Raw genomic sequence first — 23,966 nt, 5'->3', positions numbered from 1 at the left:
TCCTTGTGGTATTTTGACCAAAGTATGTTACAGAAATTTTATTAAGACCCCCAAAAACCATATCAACTTGTGGTAAAATGGGCATACGATGTGTCCTTTAAAGTATGTTGGTTCCTCACAAGGAAGGTCAAATGTCAAAACTTGTCACTTTCACTTGCCATTTTCTGTTCGCTGGTGCACTTTATTTTTAATTTTGAAATATTTTTAACTTTTTGCTTTTATTCCTTTATTTTTTAACTACAGTATAATACTAACCCATAGCATTATATTTTATTTTATCCCTCTTGCACTGCTGTCCAGTCGTCCATTGTCGTACTGTCTGCTGTTATGCACCAACCGCCAAGTTAAATTCCTTGAATGACTAACATATTGTGGCAATAAATGTTTCCTGATTCCTGATTAGTCAGCTTAAATTAATCTCAATATTGAAGTCTATGAAGGCTATTACGATTTGTCAAAGGTTGATCGGCAGTCAATTTCTCATCATCTTGTTAATTTAGAAAAACTTCAGTAATTGCCCGTGTTCTTCCTACTTTAAAAGGGGAAACAGTCGATCACCAAAACCATGACCATGAGTCTCTCTGCTGACGAGCAGGAGATGATAATCAACGCATATGAGGAATGCAAGACCATAATATGCATATTTTAATCATTTCTGTGGTATGAATTGAATGTATTGTATATTTTTTAAGTTGTTCATTGTGTACAGATGACATCCATTGAAGTCTGTCCACCGCGGTATAAGGATCCCTCCTCTGCCCTCCGTTTCATACTCCTGTATTCTTCATAAGGCTGTTTGTCTCCCTAAAGTTTTTTTTTCTTCTTTTTTTCCAATTGAAGGGTTTTTTATTTATTCAGTTTAAGAGAAAATAATTATCTCAACTCTTTCAGAATAAGTAGATAAAAACAAGCCCAAAGTGTATCTAATTGATACGAATTAAGCACCAAATAAACTTCCCGAATAGCACAGCATGCAGCGGCGTTCCCGATGTTCTTTGCATCGCCAACAGTCAACAAAAATGTACCACTCGCAAAAAAGAGCAAGGCTAAGCACACAGCCTCTCACACTGTGAGACAGTCGATGCTTGACTGTGGCGTGTGGTGTTCGCAATGTACAACTTAAGAGCCAAACTCCTTGTAATGTCACATACTTATTATTATTAATTGCCTTATTCTCTTCCGTACAAAAGTTTGGCACGCTTTTCCTCCCGCACCGGTGATCGGAATTGTCTCAAACTTTCGGGAAACGTAAATATGAAAAACTTAAATTTGTTGATAATGTGTCATAGAACGTAACGTTGAAAGAGACGATATTATCATTAAAATTGTCATAATAATTGATGAACTGGTCCGTGAAATTTGGTCTACATAAAAACGTGATTTCAATGTTTTTAATATTTCTCTTCATCAAAACGTCATACATATGGAACTACAAACTGTGTGCTGTTAATAAGTTGCTTTTAGGACATAGTAACGCGGGCAGTTTCAAATATTACTTGTGTAGTATCTTGGATATCGTCATGTTTTGATGATGTCACCAAGGTGCGCGGTTGTGCGCAAGAGTAAATAATAAAGATGGACGCATACAGCGCCGGCTACTCAAAACTTGCGTATTATGTGTCGGACTTTTACAACTAAACCCACAAATACTACAACTTTTGAATACGTGCAGAAAACTCTGCTTACATCTGTAACGCGCATGCGCGAGTAGAGGCGCGCAAAAGAGCTTAGACCGGATGCAGAACGAGGCGAAGTTTATTCGGGAGCAGAGCGATCAACTGGCTGCTACAACCAAGGCTACAGGCTCCTGTAAGTACGTGAGTGTTTGAATGAAGCACACCTGGAACTAAAACCAATTGTTTTACTTGTGCTGCCCACTCGACATGGGAAAGGCTGTTTTTTTTGGTAAGCTAGTTAGCGTTACTGCTGGTAGTTTGCTAGTTAGCATGCTAACTGTATTATTGAACAAAATATAATGATTTGAATGGAATAAACACGTTGACCAGAGGAATCTGCAATTCAGGGGTGTTCTGTGCACTCAGTCTTCCTTTATACAAAGAATCGTCAAGTGAGGATGAGGAAGAAGTAGCTGATTTGAGGTATACTGTCCCAATTCAAGTGGCTGAAAATTACCTTCCAATGATTCAGAAAAAAAAGACAGTCCGTCTGTCCAATCGGAAGGGTCCATATAATGCTATGGGTTAGTAGTATAAGGCTATGGGTTAGTTTAAAAATATTAGAAATTAAAGATTAAAAATAAAGTGCACCATTTGACAAAGTGACAAGTGACGTGTGTAGTGAGAAAGAAAAGTGACTGGTGGAATGAGTCAGTCGGGGACCGGACTCGGTAGATGAGCCCGACTGCCAACGGGAAGAAACTGTTCCTGTGGCTGAAGGTCTTAGTCCTGATGGACCTCAGCCTCCTGCCAGATGGAAGGGGCACAAACAATTTTTGTCTGGAGTGAATCTTTTTAGCTCGCGTCATGGTCCTAGAAGCGAACAAGTCCTGGAGAGACGGCAGATTGCAGCCGATCACCCTCTCTGCAGAGCGGATGACACGCTGCAGCCTGCCCTTGTCCTGTGGCTGCAGCGTACCAGACGATGATGGAGGAGAAGAGGATGGACTCGATGATGGCCGTGTAAAAGTGCACCATCATCTTTGGCAGGTTGAATTTCTTCAGCTGCCTCAGGAAGACCAACCTCTGCTGAGCCTTCTTGGTGATGGAGCTGATGTTCAGCTCCCACTTGAGGTCCTGGGTGATGATGGAGCCCAGAAAACGGAAGGAATCCACAGTGGTGATGGGGGAGAGAAATCTAAAACCATCTCCACTGTCTTTAGAGCGTTGAACTGGGTGATATAGAGGTGTGAGCCCCTGATGGGCTGGGGAGGGTGGGTGGGGGACTGGGACAGATTGGTGGAGCTGTGGGGGATGGAATCAGTTAAAGTCCCAGAGAAAAATAACTAACAGTCCGGGTTGGTCCGCTCCACACGCCGTATCTGGTCGGCGAGTGTCCGCTGTGCCTCGTGCACGTTGCCCGCTGGCGACATATAAACACCGACCAGGATGAATGACGCGAACTCATGGGGGGAGTAAAATGGTTTACAGTTGATGAAGAGAGTTTCCAGATCAGGAGAACAGTGATGTAGGATCACTTTTACGTCGTTGCACCAGCTGGTGTTGAAGAAGAAGCAGATTCCTCCACCCTTCGTCTTGCCGGAGAGCTCCGTGTCACAGTCCGCTCTGAGCAGCTGGAAGCCCGCCAGCTGGAGTGCGGAGTCCGGTATCGATCCGCAGAGCCAGGTCTCCATGAAGCACAAAACGGAGGATGTAGAAAAGTCTCTGTCTCTCCTCACCAGCAGCTGAATTTCATTCAGTTTGTTGCACAATGAGCGCACGTTGGAGAGAAAGATGCCTGGCAGCGGTGTGCGAGAACCACGCTTACGGAGTCGCACTAACGAGCCGGCCCGTTTTCTTTCCCTACGGCGTCTCACCGCCTGATGAAAGGTGAGCGCACCTTTGACTAGAATGTCCAGTAATTCCACAAAAGAAAGAAGAAAATTAAGTCCGCTGGAGTTGTTCCTCGGATGTCCAAGAGCTTATCGCTGGTGAAAGAGCTCCGGGAATCGCAACAGGAAACATTATTAACAAAAACAACAAAAAACCAAGCGCACCGAAGCACCGTGGCAGCCATCGTCGGCTCCATCTTGGATCATAATCCCCTAACCCAGCGGTTCCCAAACTCAAGATAGCCGCGGCCCACCTTGAAATCTGAAAATCTTTCGCGGCCCACCCAAACCTTTAATCACAACTCTGATCAAAACATAATGATTAAATGACCTTAAGAATTTAACCAAAATCAAACATCTGCGAGCAAAAGTTATTTTATTATTTGTTAATAAAATATTATTTGTTATTTATTTAAAAAAAACTTATTTTCCCCGTTAAGATGGTTCAGCTACTGTAAAGAAAAGGGCACCGTCTCTCGCTCTTTAATCTCATTAAGTGCTCGGCGAGAACGATAGCTTTTGTTTCTCCCGACGCGCCCTGAAACAAGCTCCATATCTCACGCGCTTGAGCACCGCTCAGCATCTCGCCGTCGTAGACGAGCTTTGTCGTATTTGGCAGAGCGCCTTGCGCGCCGTGTACAACCAGTATGGATCAACCGATTAACCAATTGATCCATATATAAGGCGCTCCGGATTATAAGGCATCGTCGTTTTTTTGAGAAAATTAAAGCCTTTTAAGTGCGCCTTGGAGTGCGGAAAATGCGGTATATTTACTTTAATACTACGAGAGGGCGCCCCGTTTGTTGAACAACGACAGGCGGACAAGAGCAGCCGTTTCGAGCGAGAGCCTTATTGTTTTATTAATCTGTCAGTTTAAATTGTTTGTGCTTCATCAACTAATGTTTCACATAACTAATGTGCCACATCATAAATATTTTTATATTAATTTCAAACTTTTTAAAATTGAAAATTAAAAAACTATTTATTTATTGTAAATGACCTCTTGCGGCCCACCTGCAGTACCTTCGCGGCCCCCTGGTGGGCCGTGGCCCACACTTTGGGAATCGCTGCCCTAACCTGTCTCCACTCATTCCAAAACCCAAATCAAAGACTGATCGTCTTTAACTGACTGGTGTATGTTCCTTCAGCCATATCACCTAGATGTACGGCATGTAAAAGGCACTGAAAATATACTGGCTGATGCCATGTCCCGAGTTATAACTATTTAAGCTAACTTGTGTTCTCTAACTCCCTGCAGTGGCTCTGCCCGTGTGTTCGGTGTTGGGACACTTAACAGCCTTGACATTCAACACTATTGCAACATCGTGATCCTGTAGATACACGCTCTCCAAAATCAGGAGAATACGCCCCCTTCTCACTCAGAAGGCGGCGCAGGTACTGATCTCCCGCCTCGACTACTGTAACACTCTCCTGGTAGGTCTCCCTGCCACAGCCATTCAGCTCATCCAGAATGCAGCAGCTCGACTGGTCTTCAACCTTCCGAAATTCTCCCACACTACTCCACTCCTCGGCTCTCTTCACTGGCTACCAGGCTTCCAGTTCAAAACATTGAAGCTCACGTACCATGCTGTGAATGGATCGGGTCCAGTCTACATCCAGGACATGGTCAAACCCTACATCCCACTCCGCTCTGCATCTGCCAAATTTCTTGTTCCTCCCTCACTGAGAGCTAAACACTCAACGAGATCACGACTCTTTGCTGTCCTGGCTCCAAAATGGTGGAACGAGCTCTCTGATGACATCAGGACCGCAGAGAGCCTTCACATCTTGCGCCGCAAACTAAAGACACACCTCTTCAGACTTTACCTTACCAACATGTAGCACTTAAATTGTACTTATAATGGCACTTAACTATAACAAGTTGTAAATTGCACATTCCTGTTTCCTGTTCTTCTGAGTTTTTATCCCTATGGTTGAATGCACTTATTGTAAGTCGCTTTGGATAAAAGCGTCAGCTAAATGACATGCAATGTAATGATCTGGGTGCTGAACCAACCTCTTAAGCTCCAAAGCTCCCTCTGGACATAGCAAATAACTGCCTTAATGAATTTACTAAACAAAGTTATATTTGAAGTCACATGTCAGATTAAACAGCGGGGCCCTTAAGGTTAAGATTTTTGTCTTGCCTTCTCTTTCGTTTGATACCCTATTTATTGTATCCAGTAATCTGAATCAGTTTCACATCACAATGCGTATAGGGTGATGGACTCGTATTTCATATAAATGTTTATTGTCCTCAGCCTGTTGTTTGTAGAAAATAAAGAGAGGTCAATATATGTCCTTAACTCACCTGCTTGATAGCTGGGGAGCAGCAGAGCTGCCATAAATATGGCACATGTCTTCATCTCTCCTAACCCGCTGCTGACCAACTTTACACAGAAGGCCTAGGAAGGGTGCTTCACAACTTCCAGTGGGCGTCACGTAAGAAGGATATCCAGTGGATGGGCCAAGTTCACAGCGGGAGGACTTCAAAGGCACCTAGAACAAGACATTGAAATGCAGATGACTCAACAGGACCAATACTTTTGCATTTAATGCCCCACAAATAAAAGGAAGACAGGAAAACGAATGTAGTACATAACTCTTGCCGTTTATTGAATGTCTAACCCTATGTCAAGGCAAATATTTCTGGGACATATGTATCCAAGAAAAAACTTTAAAAATACTGCATGTGTAAAAGAATATTAAGAGTAGAAACCATGAAATCAAGGAAACTCATAAGTACCTCAGATGCGTAATTATAAAAACATCAACAGCGTACCATTGAATGTAAACAAAAAAACACTAAATTAGCACCCATACTCTCCACAAACTGACTATATGAACTCATACATGAACTAATGCAGTCAAGAATGAGAACACCATGGAGCTGACCGCAGCAACTGGCTAGCAACCTTAATCCTGTAGTGACTGTAAAACAAACAAAATAAAACATTAAGAAAAACTGTCGGTGGTAAAATGCCTCTTCCAACAGGGGCTGTTTTTTGGCCTCTGCTCTGAAAATGTGTAACAACTCTAGAAATACTTGTGAGTGCTATGATGTGTAAATATCAGTTTATATGTTACTGGTGAAGAGATATATTAATATTACATACAAAAAAGATTTTGAATTTTGAAACAGCCCTTCAGATCCCATACAACATGTATAAACGTGGCTAAAAACACATCCACGTGGTAGCCCACGGTACACATGGAAAGTTTCATGTTGAGCTACTCTAGAGAAGGCTTTTCTGAAGGTCAGAGGAACGGCTGGCCAAGATTCTTAATAATTTTACAAGTCGAGCTCACAGTGGTCGATCCGTTTCATTCCACCACCTTACTGATTTGTCTAATCAGCCTGAATACGACTAAAGTGATAGCAAATGATCGAGAGCTTCCCCAGCCACTTAGAAAAAACGGGTAGAGCGTCAGATAACAGTTGAGATTCTTGATTGGCTCAAAAAAAACTACCAAAAGTCTCCTGACGCCATTTCACTGCATATAGAGACAAAGCAGGTAGTCAAACTGCGTGGGGCCATACCTCATTGTAAAAACAGCATCAAAGAAATGTGGAACTTGTCCAAACCAGTGGAAAGGTTTTGAATGGAATATTTTTTTACTCTTAGTCCACTGGAAACATTTGTGTTGGGTATGTTGGGTTGAGTATTTTTATGTGGATTTCAGCCTTTTGCAGCCTGGACTCTAATGATTTCAACAAGGGGAAGCGTGCATAGATGTGTTCATGATGAGACACACTGTGCTATGGGTGAATGTCTGCTCCGAGATATATCAGATTGTTTCGCTGAAATGATGCTTTGCTAACTTTATCTTTTACATTATTAAGGTCTTGGATCTTTTCTGACAACATTAGAGAGATTAGATGAATCTGCTGGGTGTAAAGTAAAATACATAACACGTCCTGGCGCTATGACTGGGTTTTAAAATGAGTCAGCTTTATATGTTTTCCGATGACATTGAACTGAACTATTGAGCTAGTGAGTATTGGAATCAGCGTTTAGGAGAAGTTGGTACAAGATTCAAAATCGCAGAAAATTTACAGAGGCGCATTTAACTGCCATGATTTTTTTGTAGAACATAACAAAGAGCACATGTGTGGCAAATTTCATGTCAATCAGCCACCAAGAGCAAAAACTGGGTTATTGTACAAGCCCAATTCCAAAAAAGTTGGGATACCAACAATGGTATGTTGTGAATAAAAAAGTAATGCAATAATTTACAAATCTTATTACATATCAAATGTTGAAAGTGAGACATTTTGAAATGTCATGCAAATATTGGCTCATTTTGGATTTCATGAGAGCTACACATTCCAAAAAAAAAAAAACGGGTACGGGACGGGTAGCAATAAGAGGCCGGAAAAGTTAAATGTACACATAAAGAACAGCTGGAGGACCAATTTGCAACTTATTAGGTCAATTGGCAACACGCTTGGGTATTAAAAGAGCCTCTCAGAGTGGCAGTGTCTCTCACAAGTCAAGATGGGCAGAAGATCAGCAATTCCCCCAATGCTGTGGCAGAAAATAGTGGAGCAATATCTGCAATGTTTCTCTAAGAAACTCCTTTCTAAGAGTTTGAAGTTATCATCTACAGTGCATAATATCATGCAAAGCATAAGGGTCAAGGCTGGCAAACCATACTGGATGCCCATGATCTTCGGGCCCTTAGACCTACTGCCCTACTGCATCACATACAGGAATACTACTGTAATGGAAATCACAACATGGGCTCAGGAATACTTTGAGAAAACATTGTCGGTAAAATCTATAGGTCAAAAAGGAACCCATATCTAAAGTAGTTCCAGAAGCGCAGGCTTTTTCTCTGGGCCAAGGCTCATTTAAAATGGACTGTGGCAAAGTGAAAAACTGTTCTGTGGTCAGACAAAATCAAAATTTGAAGTTCTTTTTGGAAAACTGGGACGCCATGTCATCCGGACTAAAGAGGACAAGGACAACCCAAGTTGTTATCAGCGCTCAGTTCAGAAGCCTGCATCTGTGATGGTATGGGGTTGCATGAGGCATGGGCAGCTTACACATTTGGAAAGGCACCATCAATGCTGAGCGGTATATGCAAGTTCTAGAACAACATATGCTCCCATCCAGACGTCGTCTCTTTCAGGGAAGACCTTGCATTTTCCAACATGACAATGCCAGACCACATACTGCATCAATTACAACATTATGGCTGCATGGTAGAAGGATTAGGGTACTGAAATGGCCAGCCTGCTGTCCAGATCTTTCACCCATAGAAAACATTTGGCGCATTATAAAGAGGAAGATGTGACAAAGAAGACCTAAGACAGTTGAGCAACTGAAAGCCTGTATTAGACAAGAATGAGACAACATTCCTATTGCTAAACTTGAGCAACTTGTCTCCTCAGTCCCCAGACGTTTGCAGACTGTTCTAAAAAGAAGAGGGGATGCCACACAGTGGTAAACATGGTCGTGTCCGAACTTTTTTGAGATGTGTTGATGCCATGAAATTTAAAAATCGACTTATTTTTCCCTTAAAATGATACATTTTCTCAGTTTAAACATTTGTTATGTCATCTATGTTGTATTCTGAATAAAATATGGAAATTTGAAACTACATCATTGCATTCTGTTTTTATTCACAATTTGTACAGTGTGCCAACTTTTTTTGAATCAGGTTTGTAGTACTTTTAAAATTTCCATGGGGCGCCATAGACATCACCCAACTGCGGGACCCCGAAAATGTAAAAATGTTCATTAGTCCTGATATGCATATCTATTGACCAACTTTTGAAACATGAAGACTACCCCAAAAAAAAAGGGCAAAAAATGAACATTCAACATTCCAAAAATCAACATCACCGCAAAAAGCAAAATGCTCTTTTTTTGGTATGGTTTCAAGCATGGTCCCAAGAGACTTTTTCAGTTTGTGTTACATATTCTTACCCAGTTTAAAACTTCCGGGGGCTGCTTAAATTAATATTTGTAGGGGGCGCTTGAGCCGAATTACCAGTTTGAATAATTAAAATCATAACAGGTAACTACATCTTGTTTTGTTTACGGCAAAGAATAGGTTGCTACGGCAACAACGTTAGAGGAAACATAAAATACTTCTTGGGCTGTCATCAAGAAAGTCTTAAGTTTGTGTGGGATGTGTGTGCGTTATTGTTTACTCCTGAAAAGGTGTGCAAAATCGTGCTGGTATGTGCTGTGCTACATAATGTGGCACAGCTTCCAAACGTGCCTCGACCCCCCTGACGCCGACGGCTGTGTTAGCCCAGACCCTGTCACCGATCCCCAATCATTGCCGCCAGTCTTTCATCAAGAGGGGACAGCTCCGGTGTCCCTGCTCCCCACCCGTGCCAGACACACTTTGGCGATGGCGCGCTAAACGCTTTTTTGCATCCACTTTGTCAAGACCATTTTTTCTTTATTTCGGCCACGGTCCGAGGTTGTGAGGCTGCAGCATTACTCTGCAACCTTTTGCCACTCAAGTGCCTTTTTGGCATTAGTAATGCCCATACTGTGCCCTCCAAAAAGCATTTGACTTCTCCTTTCCACCTCGCCAATGATCATTTCGACTTCACACTGAGTGAAGTTACGTTTCTTTTGTTTTCCTCTCAGTGTTTGTCATGATTTCGCAACCGATGAATATTAATTTGTGGGCGTTCCACAGACTATATATGGGCAACTATGGGCGTGACATGAAGCCGCAAAAGCTGCGCTGCATTTAGAATTGATTGTGATTTATTTAGGGAAAACTGCGTGGGACGTGCGTGTGCACGATTTTATAAGTCTGAATATTTCTGTGCGTACGCACGTCCTATGCTTCATCCGTATACGCCACTTCTGGCGCAAATCCTACGCAAGGTTTTATAAATGAGGCCCCTGGTCTTTTCCGACAACTTTTGAGAGGGATCAGAATAACACGTGAGGAGCAGGGTGTAAAGTAAAAAACATTTAACTTCCTGTTCCAGGTGGCTAGTATGACTGGGGTTAAGAATGATCATACCGATGTCTAAAGGGTAAGGTGGTTGACAATTAACTGCAGCGCCCCCTAGTGTTCAAATATTCGGAAAAAAAGGTTGTGTTCATGGCTTCATTGGGTGCAATATATACACATATGCTACAAATTTGGTGAGGGTAGGCAAAGTCATTATAAGTTCGTCATTATAAGTCATCTGTCTTGCCAGATTAAGGCAAACCTCTTAGAAATTCATTATCCCATATCTAACAATGACATATCTCAATGAGATAGAACAAGGGGGGGGGGGGGACATAGAACCAATAATGATCTACAGAACATTTTGTGACAATCAGACACAGCATTTGGGAGAAATGGGTGAAAAATGTGTTTTTGACTAAATTCAAATGGTGGAATTCTAATTAGGTGAATTTAAATACCAAGAATGATTTTTTGTAGAGCACACCCAAGATCATATGTTGCCAAATTTGATTGTGAAGAATGGGTTGCCATGGCAACAGCGTAACACAAAACATTTTTTTTTTTTTTAAATCACTATTTGAATCACCAATGCCTTGGGATTGTTCTATCAAAATTTAAAGTGGCTGTGAGTCCCAGGGGAGAGTTTGTCAAAGTATAGCACCTACAAAGTGCAAAAAACAGGAAATATGAACACAAACAGAAAAATCCTGTTGATTTTACAGTATGGTCCTGTAGCACTTGTCTGGGACTAGTATTAGGAAAAAAACACTAAATATCTACCTAGGTTCGAAGGAGGGGTAGGTTTAAATCAAAGAAGTTGAACGAATGACCAGTTTTTTGCCTCACTTGGTCATGCAACAATCACCATATAAAACAGTGTGAAATGAAAAAAAGAAGAGTAGATGATCAGGAAATGGTATGCTTCTTGTGAAAGAACTCAGTCTTTCCAGTGTAGATATATATACAAGTCCCAGAATATATTCCGTTCAGTCCGTGAATAGTGTGTGCGTGAAAGTTCCGAGTTCCGTTCTGGTCCGGGTCTTTATGTATACTGTCTCTCTGAACTACCTTACTACCGTCTACCTGACGGCAGGACTGGGGTCTGATGTCTTCTTGATACACGAATCAGGTTTGGTCTGGATCATACGGTAGGCCACACCGCATCCACAATCCGGGTTTACATCGCCATCTTAGCATTCAGATTCACAGGATTCAGGTTCTTCTAGTGTGCATAAAAAACTACAATCTACACAAAGTGCAGAATAATCAGTGTGCTTTCTAATTCTAGTTCTTACATGAGATCTCATTCATTTCTGTTCTATATGTGTAACCATTACCCGGTTGCACTCAGATTACATAGAGATGATAAAACAACATCACAGTAATACTCTTATAACATTACAACTTCACTTAATAATAATGTACAATCGAAAACAACAAAACTAAACGGGTTTATATTTTCCATTAATACGTTATGTGATAGCTCATGACTATATTATATCACCATACTTAACATGAGAATACCTAAGTTAATTGTTCATATTAGTTTGTTACTAATATTACTACAAACAATTTTAAACCTCTTTTTATTCATCTCAGCTTTTGTTATTTCTGTACTTTTTAAAATTCAATTAAGCTCCTGCAACTTCTGTATTTTTTAGAAAATCTATTGAAATTCAGCTTCCCCACTTCCTGTATTTTCAGCAGTTTTTAAAAATAATTTCTGCTTTTCCTATGCCTCTATTAACAGCAATGTTTTAATATTTATTTCTGTATTTTTGTTGCAATATTTCATTTTTATTTCAGCTGTTTTCATTTCTGCTTTTTCAGCAAATCTATTGAAATTCCTTTCAGCTTCTCCCATTTCTGTATTTTTAGCAATTTCAAATTAATTTCAGCTTTTCTAATATCTGTAATTTCAGCAAATGTATTCAAATTCCCTTCAACTTTCTGTAATTTCAGCTATTTTCAAAAATTCATTTCAGCTTTTTGCATTCCAACGCATTTTCAGCAGGAAATGCATTTTCTAGTTTAAGATATGCTTAGGCTATTTAGACTCTATGCCCCTGCAATGCACTTGCATAGCAAACCATTGCCATCCGCTACTTAACATAAACTGCATGGCTGAACCGTAAATAACGCACCCTATAACATTCCAAATTGCAACGCAACGCAAAGACATCAGCGGTTAGCGTCAATGTTTTCTCCACGATACAGTGACTCTTTCCATCTATACAATTAAACACTGTGTTAACTATGGTAACAGGCTGCCAAAGTTTGCCGGCAACACTGACAACCACTCCGTTACTACTCCGATTGGTTCCAAAGAGATAACGTTTCTAATAATAACCTAAAAACAGTATTAATTCTCTCCCAGGTTCTCTAGCACGATGTTAGTAATGCTAACAGTGACTAGCTAACTGTGTTAACTCACCAGAGTTTCCAGTACGCGATTATTCTACGGGATTATGTCAGTTGACACTCTCAACTGGCTGTCTGGATGTCTAGTTGGAAAACAGTCTTATTAGTATAATTAAATGTAAGATATGATAATATTTTGAATGTTTTATATTATTTCGTACCGAAATCCGGGAGCTTCTTTCCTTCACGTCTCCTGGAAAGATTAAAAAAAGGGATTCCTCGTTCGTGGGAAGATCCCTTAAGCGGAACGCAAGCGCGCCCCCCGGAGGCAATAACTGCCACTACTACTGGTATTAGTAGCCCTAACTTCATGAGGGTTACACCCCCAAGAGACTTAAGTCTCCCTGTTATACATATGTCAAAGAATTGTTATACATTTAGGTCAAACAGGGGTGGTTTTGTTGAAAACTGGCAGGGGACGCTATGGAGGCAATTCAACCCTTTCAAGCCAAAACTCCTCATCAGATCTGTACAGTCATCAGTCGTCAGTTTTGTGAAATTCAACAATGTATTTTTAGCTAAATTCAAAATGGTGAAAATCTAGTGAAGTTCATGCCATGTTTTACTTTTTGTATCAGATTAGATAGATGTATGGCATATGGAGTTAAAACAAATTACATTTTCAGGGCAAAGGTTTTTTGCCCGAGCTCTGCGCTCACATAGTTCAATATTTTTTCAAGCCGTATGCTATTTTCAAAGGCAAGTCTCAAGATCACACTGCCCACATTTGAAAAGAATTGGGTTCAATCTTTGGGAGGTGTTCGGTCTTTTACAATCTAAAAAATGATGAAAATGGGCAAGAAAAAATGCAGATATTCAAGGATTATCTACAGCACGCCCTAGTCTTCAAATATCATTAAAACATTAGGGTACACAAGTCGTAGCGAGGACCCTAATTCCTTGAAATACAGTGGGTTCCTCTACGCCTAGTCCTAGCCAGGACCCTAATAACTTTTTAATAACCAAGATAGAAAATGCCTATCAGCAAGCAGGAACACAATCACAGGAAAAAAACAACATCAGAGCTCAGCATCAGGGGCGCAGGACAAACAAATAGACGACGAGACAAGGGACACGCATGGTTTGAATACAGAGAGCAGCTGCAGGTGATTGGTCACAGGAGGGAACAATGAGGGACTAGGCAGACAACCACAAGAGAAAGCACACCAGAGGGCTATTGCATGAAACCAGGATAAGCGATTAAGCCGGGATATTCAAGTTATCCTGGATGAATTTAGCTTTGACTTGCACGAAAGCAGGTTGAATTAAACCCAGCCAAGTAACCATGAAGATGTATTCTTTGCAGCTAGCCTGCTCCAGGGCCGAGGTCTACTCAACAATGTTGTTACATGCTGTGAAAGAAAACACCATACTAGTGCATCCAAAATTAAACTACCATCACCTTTCTCTAATTTCTTTAAAAAAAGCTTCAACTTGCTGTAAAGATTGGATATTTCCAACCAAAATGCAGTTTAGGAGATGATCCAGACTTTTTCAAATGAAAGTTTTGACTTTTCCAGAGCCTATGAGCAGCTGTTACCTTCAAAATGGGATCTTAAACTAGCAAACCGTCACGGTGTGGGTTTATTTTCATTTTTTCCTGCCTCTTTGTGTGCCCTGGTGTGTTTTCTCCACACTTTGTGATTGCGTCGTCCCTGATTGTTTCCTGCTATGTGCAGTCATCTGTACCTAGTATTATAGGAAGTGTGCCCCTTGTCTCCTTGTTGGTTTGTTAATGGTTGTTGGCGTGAACATTGTATGACTGCGTCCGTCTTTTGTAAACAAATTATAGTTTAAATCGGCTGGACTACATTTGAGTCCAGATTCACGGGTGATGAACCTGACAGCAAATCAATTTTTGCCATAGAACTCCCCCCCCCCTCAGATCTTCAAAATTGTAATTTAGGAAATAAATGAAAAGGTTTTTTTTATAACATGTCAAACTAAGACAACGTGGAGACAACCAACCATTCAACCGTGTAGTTCACATCCATGTCATCACTTATTTTATTTCAGAAGACATTAGTCAGAAATAATTGCAAAAATATTATTTCTAGACATATAGACAAAAGCATGTTCTGTAAGCTCATAGTGATCCTTGAACACCACATTTAAATCATCATCATTGAGTAGATATGCCAGGAAAACATATAAACATATTATTCAGAAAACATGAAATACAATTTCTATAATAATAAAGAATTGGTCCAATGGGGAAAGCAACTGATCAGTAGGACAATGAGACTCTTTAATTAAATGATCAAATCACAAACTAAAAGCACTTGATTATCCCTACAATTCAAACATCTTTCAGTGTTGGTGAGGACTAGAGCTGTGATGATCTGCCTTTTGTTATGCAACCCTGTCATTGCACAATGACAATAGAATTTGGAATCTTTGTAACCTCAATGTCAATGCAAATGCGGACCCTTTGTTGTGGTGGTCCCCCCAATTAAACATATTCATTTGACTATGCAACATCAGTGTGTTTTGACTGAGTGTCATAGTAAGATATATTGAGAAATACCTCTTATGGTTAGAGGGAGGGGAGATGGATGTGAAAAACAATCACAGGTTATCCAGAGTCTGAATGCGCTACGGTGATGTTGTGAAGTGACATGTTGTGATGGCTTACCAAAACCTAACTTTTGTCTTCTAGCGTGATGTCATTCCAACTACTATAAATAGAAGTTTCTGTCGAGAAAGCAAGAAAGCCCTCAATTCCTTTAACTGCAGTGAGATGGAGTGCTATTACACTTCCTGTAAATCGTTCCTGGAATACAGTAGAACAGATTTGCCTGTATTTTTCAGCTCTGAGGTTTTCCACCACACACCTGCTTCACCCAAAAGCGGACCAGCGTCCAGATGTTCCTTAACAACCATTCTCCCCCTGGAACCAGTCATTAGACCTTACAAGCTGGGGCATGCTGTGCATTACAATATAGTAAAACATATCTTTTAGAGAGAATGTTCTTTGTCGGTGACATGACAAAGTTGTAATAGATAAGACCAATAAAGAGGTGAAGTCCAGCTTACAAGACAGGACAAACGATACCCTCCTTCTCCTACCCTTCGAATAACCTCAAGAGAGGATCTGTGTCTGTTTGGGAGGTTTTTGGTTTTGGAGAATCCCACGTAAATTAGATCAGAAAACGATTTATTGCAAAATCTGTCGAGCCTCTGGTGGCAACTAGTGTTGGACGGTGTACCGGTACTAGAAAAGGTATTGCGGTACCCTTATGTTGAAAACAATACGGTTGTGACATTGTGTGAGGCCCGGTACTTAAAAGAAAAGCATGCAATCAGAGTGCGCTCACTGTTCGCTCCGTCAGGCTGCCTGCATGTATCGACTGTGGGGTTGCGCAGCTATCACACTTGCAACAGGCAGCCGTCACTCCCAGCGAGTTATCAGGGGAGACGTGCCCTCATGTAGCAGACTGCTCACCCATATACAGCCTAGCTTAGCTCGGGTGACAGACGTCCTCTTTTACCCGGACGCATTTTTTAAGTCTCGAAAAGAGGAAATGTCCGGGTAAAAAAGGACATCTGCTTTGTCTTGTGTTGCACTTGATGTTTGACTGTGTTTGGAAAATTGTTGACTTGCTAGATTGTCATAAACAAAGTAAGCGAACAGGTTTCGCTAAGTTTAGCGGCTAGCAAGACATCTCGTTAGCGATGTTGGCAAGCTTGTTATAACACGCTCAGACATTGATGCTAGTATTAAGCGCTCTCGCGTCGGCTTCTTTGTAATGTTGTTGTGAGCTACAGAGCTGCCAACTTTTCACTAAATCTTTGAGTGAGATTTTGTCGGGGGTGAAGCTACGGCCGACGGGGGGGTGTAAATTACGCTACGTGCAGCAAATCGGGTTACAGATGCGGCGAGGTTGGAGATGAACCAGCACGGATTTATTTTAGCGTAAGAAATTGGATGTGTGGCGGGGGTGCGTGTTAAAACATGCAAATACGTCGCCGCCATTTTTATGCCATGTTACTGCAGGTTTAGTGCCGTGTTACAGGTACAGATTTGTTTTTCCTTTCTAAATTTAGGTGGTGCGGCTTATATTCAGGTGCGCTCTATAGTCCGGAAATTACGGTACTTGAAAAAGCAACATCATCACATACTGGGATACCGTCAGAATCTTTCTAAATAACGTGATATTGATTTTTGGCCATACCGCCAAGCCCTACTTCTAACTTGACATTCTTTTGTAGATTATATGGATGTCTCCCATTCTCTTTTCCGTCCAAACTGTTTTTCCAAAAAGTTTTTCCTAAACAATACACAATACACCTCTGCTTTGATGACACTAATGTGCATTTCAATTTTTTCTTTCTGCCCTCTTTGCAAACTCCTCTTCCCCACTCATTCCCACTAAACCCTACATGAGCTGGAACCCACAAGAAATTAACCGTAACTGGACCCAATTGTTGTAGCTGACTGAAGGGCCTTATACAGTAAATCTTGAAGGCTGTTTGAATGGAAAGACCTTATACTTGATAGGGTTGAAGTCATAGCATATCAACACCTTTTCCTGTTTGGTTTCTTCCACCCATCGTAGTGCAATGAGCACTGCCAAGAAAACCAATAGTTTTTAACCTTTCCTCTGACCCTTTGTTTTTATTCTCACATTACATTACATGTCATTTAGCTGACGCTTTTATCCAAAGCGACTTACAATAAGTACATTCAACCATAGGGTACAAACTCAGAAGAGCAAGAAACAAGTGCAATTTCCTCATAAGCCAATTTACAATTTGTTATAGATGAGTGACGTTACAAGTACAATTTAAGTGCTACAATTTGTTAGTCTTTAGTCAAGGTAGAGTCTGAAGAGATGTGTCTTTAGTTTCGGCCGAAGATGTGAAGGCTCTCTGCGGTCCTGATGTCATCAGAGCTCGTTCCACCATTTCGGAGCAGGACAGCAAAGAGTCGTGATCTAGTCGAGTATTTTGCTCTCAGTGAGGGAGGGACATCTGCAGATGCAGAGCGGGGAGTGCGGGTCGGGATGTAGGGTTTGACCATGTCCTGGATGTAAGCTGGACCCGATCCATTCACAGCATGGTAAGTGAGCACCAATGTTCAGAACTGGATGCGGGCAGCCACCGGTAGCCAGTGAAGAGAGCGGAGGAGTGGAGTAGTGTGGGAGAATTTAGGAAGGTTAAAGACCAGTTGAGCTGCTGCATTCTGGATGAGCTGCAGAGGTCGAAAGGCGGTCTCACAGTCATCTATTCCTCCGGTTGCCCAGTCTGTCTGCCGTTACCTGCCTGGATTTCCCTATCATTCCCCGACTGTTTTTCATAGGTGTTTCAGCAATAAACCAGTTTCTCCTTCTATGCCCCGGTCTGTCTGCATTTTGGATGCAGTTGCATTTGCATTTGCAGTTGCATTTGCATTTGCATTTGCATCTGGCACCACATTTCGTAAAACTAGCAGACATGCCTCCCTGCTACACAGCCAGTGTCCTATTTCCAGTCTCTACCTCCCAAAAAAACTAATATAAATTTAGATTATGAAAAAAACCCAACACTGCTCAGATTATAAATTGTTCAAGTTATTGATAAAAGATTACAGTAGACCACCAACCAACATCATTTTAAGGTATTTTGATGGTTACCAACTTTGAGGCAAAACAAAGACAAAGCAGCAACGCACCAGCAGTGTTTTCAATGTTTGTTGTTAAGGCAGCGAGTGCAGGTTTTTCACTTCAACCACAGGGTTTTCCCTTCCACTCACAAAAACTCATGTCTAACATTACGGCTTCAAGGAGCCACAAGGAGTTTCTCTCTAATTACCATACATATTTATATTTTCCCACGCTTTGAACCCTGCAGCTTATACAACCGTGCGGCTAATGTATCATTTTTTTACGGGCGCGAGAGCGAGACAGACAGGTGCAAGAGATAATGCGACGAGGAAGACGTTTGATTGCGTTTTGAACAGCCATTTTGTGCATCATATTCAAACACGTAGGAATGCATATGATGCAACATTAAAGTTACGGGCAACCAATCTAAATCCATTTTTGAGATGAAAAGGCCTCTCTGTGTCAGCAGTAGTTTTTCTGCCGCGTGGACACCTGTGGCTTATAGGCAGCTGGTGCCACTTAACCAAACCCCATTTAAGCGGCAGGCTTACACCAAACCAGGAGGGCAAGTGAGAGAGACGTGTTCTAACGGTCTTCAGAGACCAGCGCCTGACGCTCAGCCCGCACAACGCGGAAACCCGGGTTCGTTGTTGACCCCACGGCCCACCCGACGACAGACCGCAAGAGGAGCACTACCGTCCTACTGCATGTGTTGGACAGCGCCTTGCTTGGTATTTTGTAACAAATGTCAATAAACCCCGTCGGGGGACTAATTACACTCTCAGTGTTGTAGGATCCTGACTCCTCCCGTGACAATGTACATTACATTTAGCTGACCAAGCTATCCAATGTGACTTCCAATAAGTGCATTCAACCAAGAGCGTGCAGACCCAGAACAATAAGAATCCAGAAAGTACAATTTGTTCAAGAAAGCCCAAGTGCTATAAGTAAGGGCCATCTTAAGTGCTACTAATTCAAGGGATAGTCGGTAGAGGTGTGTTTTTAGCTGTATAACCTTTGTTGTCTTGATCTCATTGGGGAGCTCATTCCACCATTTAGGAGGCAGACAGCAAACAGTCGGGATGACATAATGTTCGTTTGACCATGTCCTGGATGTAGACTGGATTGGTTGTTTTTACAAGGATCTGTACTAAAATCTTGTTTTTAAGACTGAGAATTATAATGTGAGGCCAGCAAAATACGGTCTGATTTTAAATGCTATTGTGACAAACATTATGCCTGAAATAGATGTTTATCCTCAGATTTTAGTAGGCCATACTGGTTTTGACTCCGTTTTGCTTAATTGTAAAAACATATTCTACGCAATAGTTTTCTGTTGTCTGTTTGTGCAATACATGAATAACTTGGATAGTCATTTAATATATTCAGTTTAAACCATTTCAATCAGCATATTACCCCAATGCACATTGTTGCTCCATCAAGAAGCAGAGACACAAGCAGCAGGCTGTTATTGTGCTGAATGTTTAGAGCAGGTGTGTTCTGGGGAGAAGATGTCAGCGGGGGATACCTGGTTGGCTGGTGCATTTCTGACTACACAAAACAACCTTTCACCAGGCTTGTCTGTGAGTCAACACAGCGGTTACAACAGGTTTCTTCCTTGAGAAATAATGTGTGTGTGTGCCTACTGTTTCTGACCACACATTTAAATATATCAGATTACAGATGGCTGTTGGGCCCAAAACAGAGAAAGATGAATTGTTTCATTCATAACAGCCTTGTTGCTCAGAAATCACAGTTACAGCTTATCCACACCCACCACACACACTGCGGAAGACCAATGTGTCATTATCTGTTTTTCCTAAATCACAGAGCAGCTGACATTTCAGAGACTCACGGTTTTAGCTGCCTGCACTGCAAATTATTTGAATCTTATCAAGATAAAAAAACTTAGATTTAGAAGTGTTAGATAATTGATCTTGTTTTAAGAGTGAATTTCTTATTTTTAGTGTTTAACTTTACACTAAAATCTTAAATCAAGCACAACCTTATCTTTTTTGTCTCAAATAGGCATGACATCTTAAAATTAGTCAGATAACTGTTAAATTAAGATCTTTTACATCTCTCCCTCAAATTCTCATCAATAAAGCTTGTTTTAAGATTCAGTAAACTCAAGTTGCTTGATTCAAGAGTCACACAAAAAGCATCTGAAAGAAACAGAGTTTATTATTGCTCTGACTTCAAGCATGTTCAGACAATGTGAGGATAAATTATACAGCCTTCACCACAACTCACCATACAGTCCATGGAATTGTTTAATGACCAAAACAGTTTGTTAACAAAAACAGGTCCAGGAAACCGGCAAACTTGATCACCCAATAAATCAATGCTTCCCTTTCATTCCTCCATTTTAATGTCTACTTCTGTGGGCAATAATATCACAAAGACTATATTTTATTGGCACAAACATATGTTCCATGAAACTAACAGAAAAATAAGAAATACAGTCAATGAGTTCATGTACAAATTCTGTAGCCTGGGCAACATTGGGAACTGCCACCTCATATGCCAGCAATTCTGGACTCAAATTCAGTGTCTCATAACGCTGGTACTCAAAAGCAACATAAGAGGAATCAATCACAAATATATCTTTTATCAGTCCGAACACTGGGAAAGCATCATCTACATCTACAATAATCATAGATTTACCACTAGTGTACTTATTGCCATTGAGGATGTACCATTTCACTGAGACAACAGATTGCATGACCTCTACGCCTAGAAAATCTTTGACTTTTCTCTTGACATAATCAAAATTTTTGACAGCTGAGACAGGCCCCGATTCTCTTTCACTAGCAAAAATTGGATGCTCAATGCCTATTTCATTTTGACAACATTCAAGGAACTGGTTATGGTTTGCAAGCGATTTACAGACATTTTTGAAATTTAACTTAGAAGCCCACTGCTTAAAATAACTGTGCTTAGCTTCAAATCGCATACACATACTTCTTATTAATGGACCAAGAGATATGATTTGGCTTGGTAGATGTAACATGTAATGTTGCTTGGGTATTACATTGGCTTCAGAGAAAAGTTCTTTGAAATGATGCAGATGTTGCTCAATCATGCGTCTGAGCCGTAATACGGTTTCTAAAGAAATAACAGGAGCAAGGACAATTTGAACAATCTCAATTAACTTGAGAATAAATTTGACATACTCGTTGTCCATACCGTTCAAAAGAAAAGGTAGGATTTTTAAAAGTATCAACATTTGTCCACATGACTGCTTTAATTTATTGTCATTAGCAGCTAAAGTACTGACACTAATAGGACATGGCTTATCTCTTATGTCTAGAGGTGAGTAAGGAAAATTTAGAATAGCTGAGTTAATCTCATCTAATTCTATCTGTCCTGACAGAATCAGGTTTTTTAATACAAGCTTTATTTCCATTGGTGCAACACCTTCAAAAATTACATGCATTATATACTGTGGTGTTTGTTTGATCAGATCAAATGCTGGAACATCAACTAGTCTGCTTCTTCTGTTAATCCCATAAGTGGTTTTGAGGGATGCTTTCAATGTTTCTGTGCTTGCCTTATCTATTTCAACACACTGCCTAATGTGCTTTTCCAAAGTTCTTTCAGCAAACCTATTCTCCTCAAAAATACTTTGCATATCCTCAAAGGAGCATTCACAATGTCTACATTTGCTATAAGCAAAACCAACACCTTGTTTAAATCCAGCAATATCATGTTGGGCAAGTGTGTCTCCACATATGGCGATCACAGCACCAAACAACTCAATTTCACCATTTGGGGTGTCAATCCTAACACCATTGTACAGAAGTGTCAGATCTTTTTGGATTCTTTTTAGTATAACATCAACACCCCACTGAGAAATATTGTTTGCCTTGGCAATAGCCAGGAGTCTTATTGCAGCCAACTTCGACCTAAATTTTGGATCTATATTCCCTAAACTATAATAAAACATCAGTAATTTATTTGCAGAGGCATGGGCGCCTAAAGGGTTACATATTTCAATTTCATCGGTGTACAATAGTATTTGCAATGCATTTGGCCTTTGAGAATATAATGGATGGGATGTAAAAAGGGCTCCATCAGTAAAATCATACAAGAATCCCTCACTTCTTTGTGGTACAGTGGTTAACATGGTGAAGATTCTGGGATTGGTCAGTAACTGCTTAAGACTTTGAATGAGTGGTACATAGTAAAAACTTTTGCCTCTTAAGGCCATGACCCTTGAAAGACCACGCTTTACCCAACAAATCTTCTGGGACACCACAACTTCCTCTGGGTTGACTGGATTGAATAGTTCCCGGATGGTTTTATTCTGTCCATATGCTGTGGTTGAGAAAGGATCCATGAACGCATCAAACGTAGCCAAAGCCTCCCCTTGGAGCTGAGCAGTTGTGTCTGGATTCTCTTCAAACACCCTTCTGATTCTCTCCCTTAGTGTGTCAATGAGAGCAGCTTGGTACTGTTGCACCCCTGAGATGACACTGTTGACAGTTCTCTGGGAAAATATTTAAAATGTAAATAATTTTGTCACCCATATAATTCACAGGCCCATATTTTACATTAGAATAATTTAAATTAATAGTACCATTAAAGCATTTGCCCATGAAGATAAATTTACCTGTGATAACTGGCACTGTTCCCGGACACTGATGGCGAATGCCGCTGCGGATCTAGCTATATCAGGTCTGGTTCTGGAGGTCACAGCAACAGCGTCTTCCTTTATAAAATGAGTTGTAATTTTTTAAGAGCGAGTAGATGGACACAGTCAAAGTTGCAATTGATTTGAAAGGAAATGGACATTTTTGAGGAGATGCCCGAGAGGGGAAAGACTTCATTTTAATCCCGTATTCGCTTCACTGGTCTGGAACCTGAGCAGCTCTATCGTCTAAGGTAAGAGGAATTAAATGTTTTTTTTAATGTTTAATCTTAGCATTCAATGGAGATAATACCTATGAAAGAGAAAGTGTGCATAGGCTACTCAAATCATGCATGATTAACGCGCACACTCGCAGTGTGGATTCAATGAGGCCCATATTTAAATATATCGTTATATGTAGGACAAAAATATTAAATTACATAACAAGTCAGCATCACACAGAGAGCAACCTAATTGGCACGATAAGATTGAAAATAAATTGAATTGTGGAAACTTACGGACTCAAGGCGGCCGTCAGCTTCAGGCTGTGGTGACGGTTCAGGTAAAGAGGCATCAGGTGGGACAGCCGTAGTGCTGGCCGCTGCAGGAGTGCTACAGCTGGCAAACACCGAAACACCAAATGTTTCCTGTCCCAAAGACCGAGAAGAAGGCGTCGTACTCCATCCGCTTGGTGGGCATCCAGTCCTCAAATACTGAAGGTGCGTCCGTTTAATGTGGCGAAAGAAAGAGTTAAAAACTCTAAAGTCCTGTTCACATCCATCAATACCACAGTAAACCCAAAAATCCGGGCTGCAACTGTGACTTTTATTAATGTGGCTAAGGAGTACTTTAAGACTTAAAGCAACAAAGACGAAACATATCA

General features: G+C 40.9%; 1 protein-coding gene across 1 annotated transcript in view; it reads right to left on the bottom strand.

The window, feature by feature from the left end:
* The window catches only part of cemip (cell migration inducing hyaluronidase 1), a 130,551-nt gene that overhangs the window by 90,230 nt on the left and 16,355 nt on the right, over positions 1-23,966 (bottom strand). Inside the window, 1 exon segment of the mRNA XM_040204675.2 lies at positions 5,820-6,007. Coding sequence (XP_040060609.2) covers positions 5,820-5,874 — 55 coding nt within the window. The 5' untranslated portion in view covers positions 5,875-6,007.

This window comes from Gasterosteus aculeatus, chromosome 12 (genome assembly GCF_964276395.1).
Source record: "Gasterosteus aculeatus chromosome 12, fGasAcu3.hap1.1, whole genome shotgun sequence".
In the NCBI taxonomy this organism is placed as follows: Eukaryota; Metazoa; Chordata; class Actinopteri; order Perciformes; family Gasterosteidae; genus Gasterosteus; species Gasterosteus aculeatus.
This window is presented reverse-complemented; position numbering and strand designations above follow the sequence as displayed.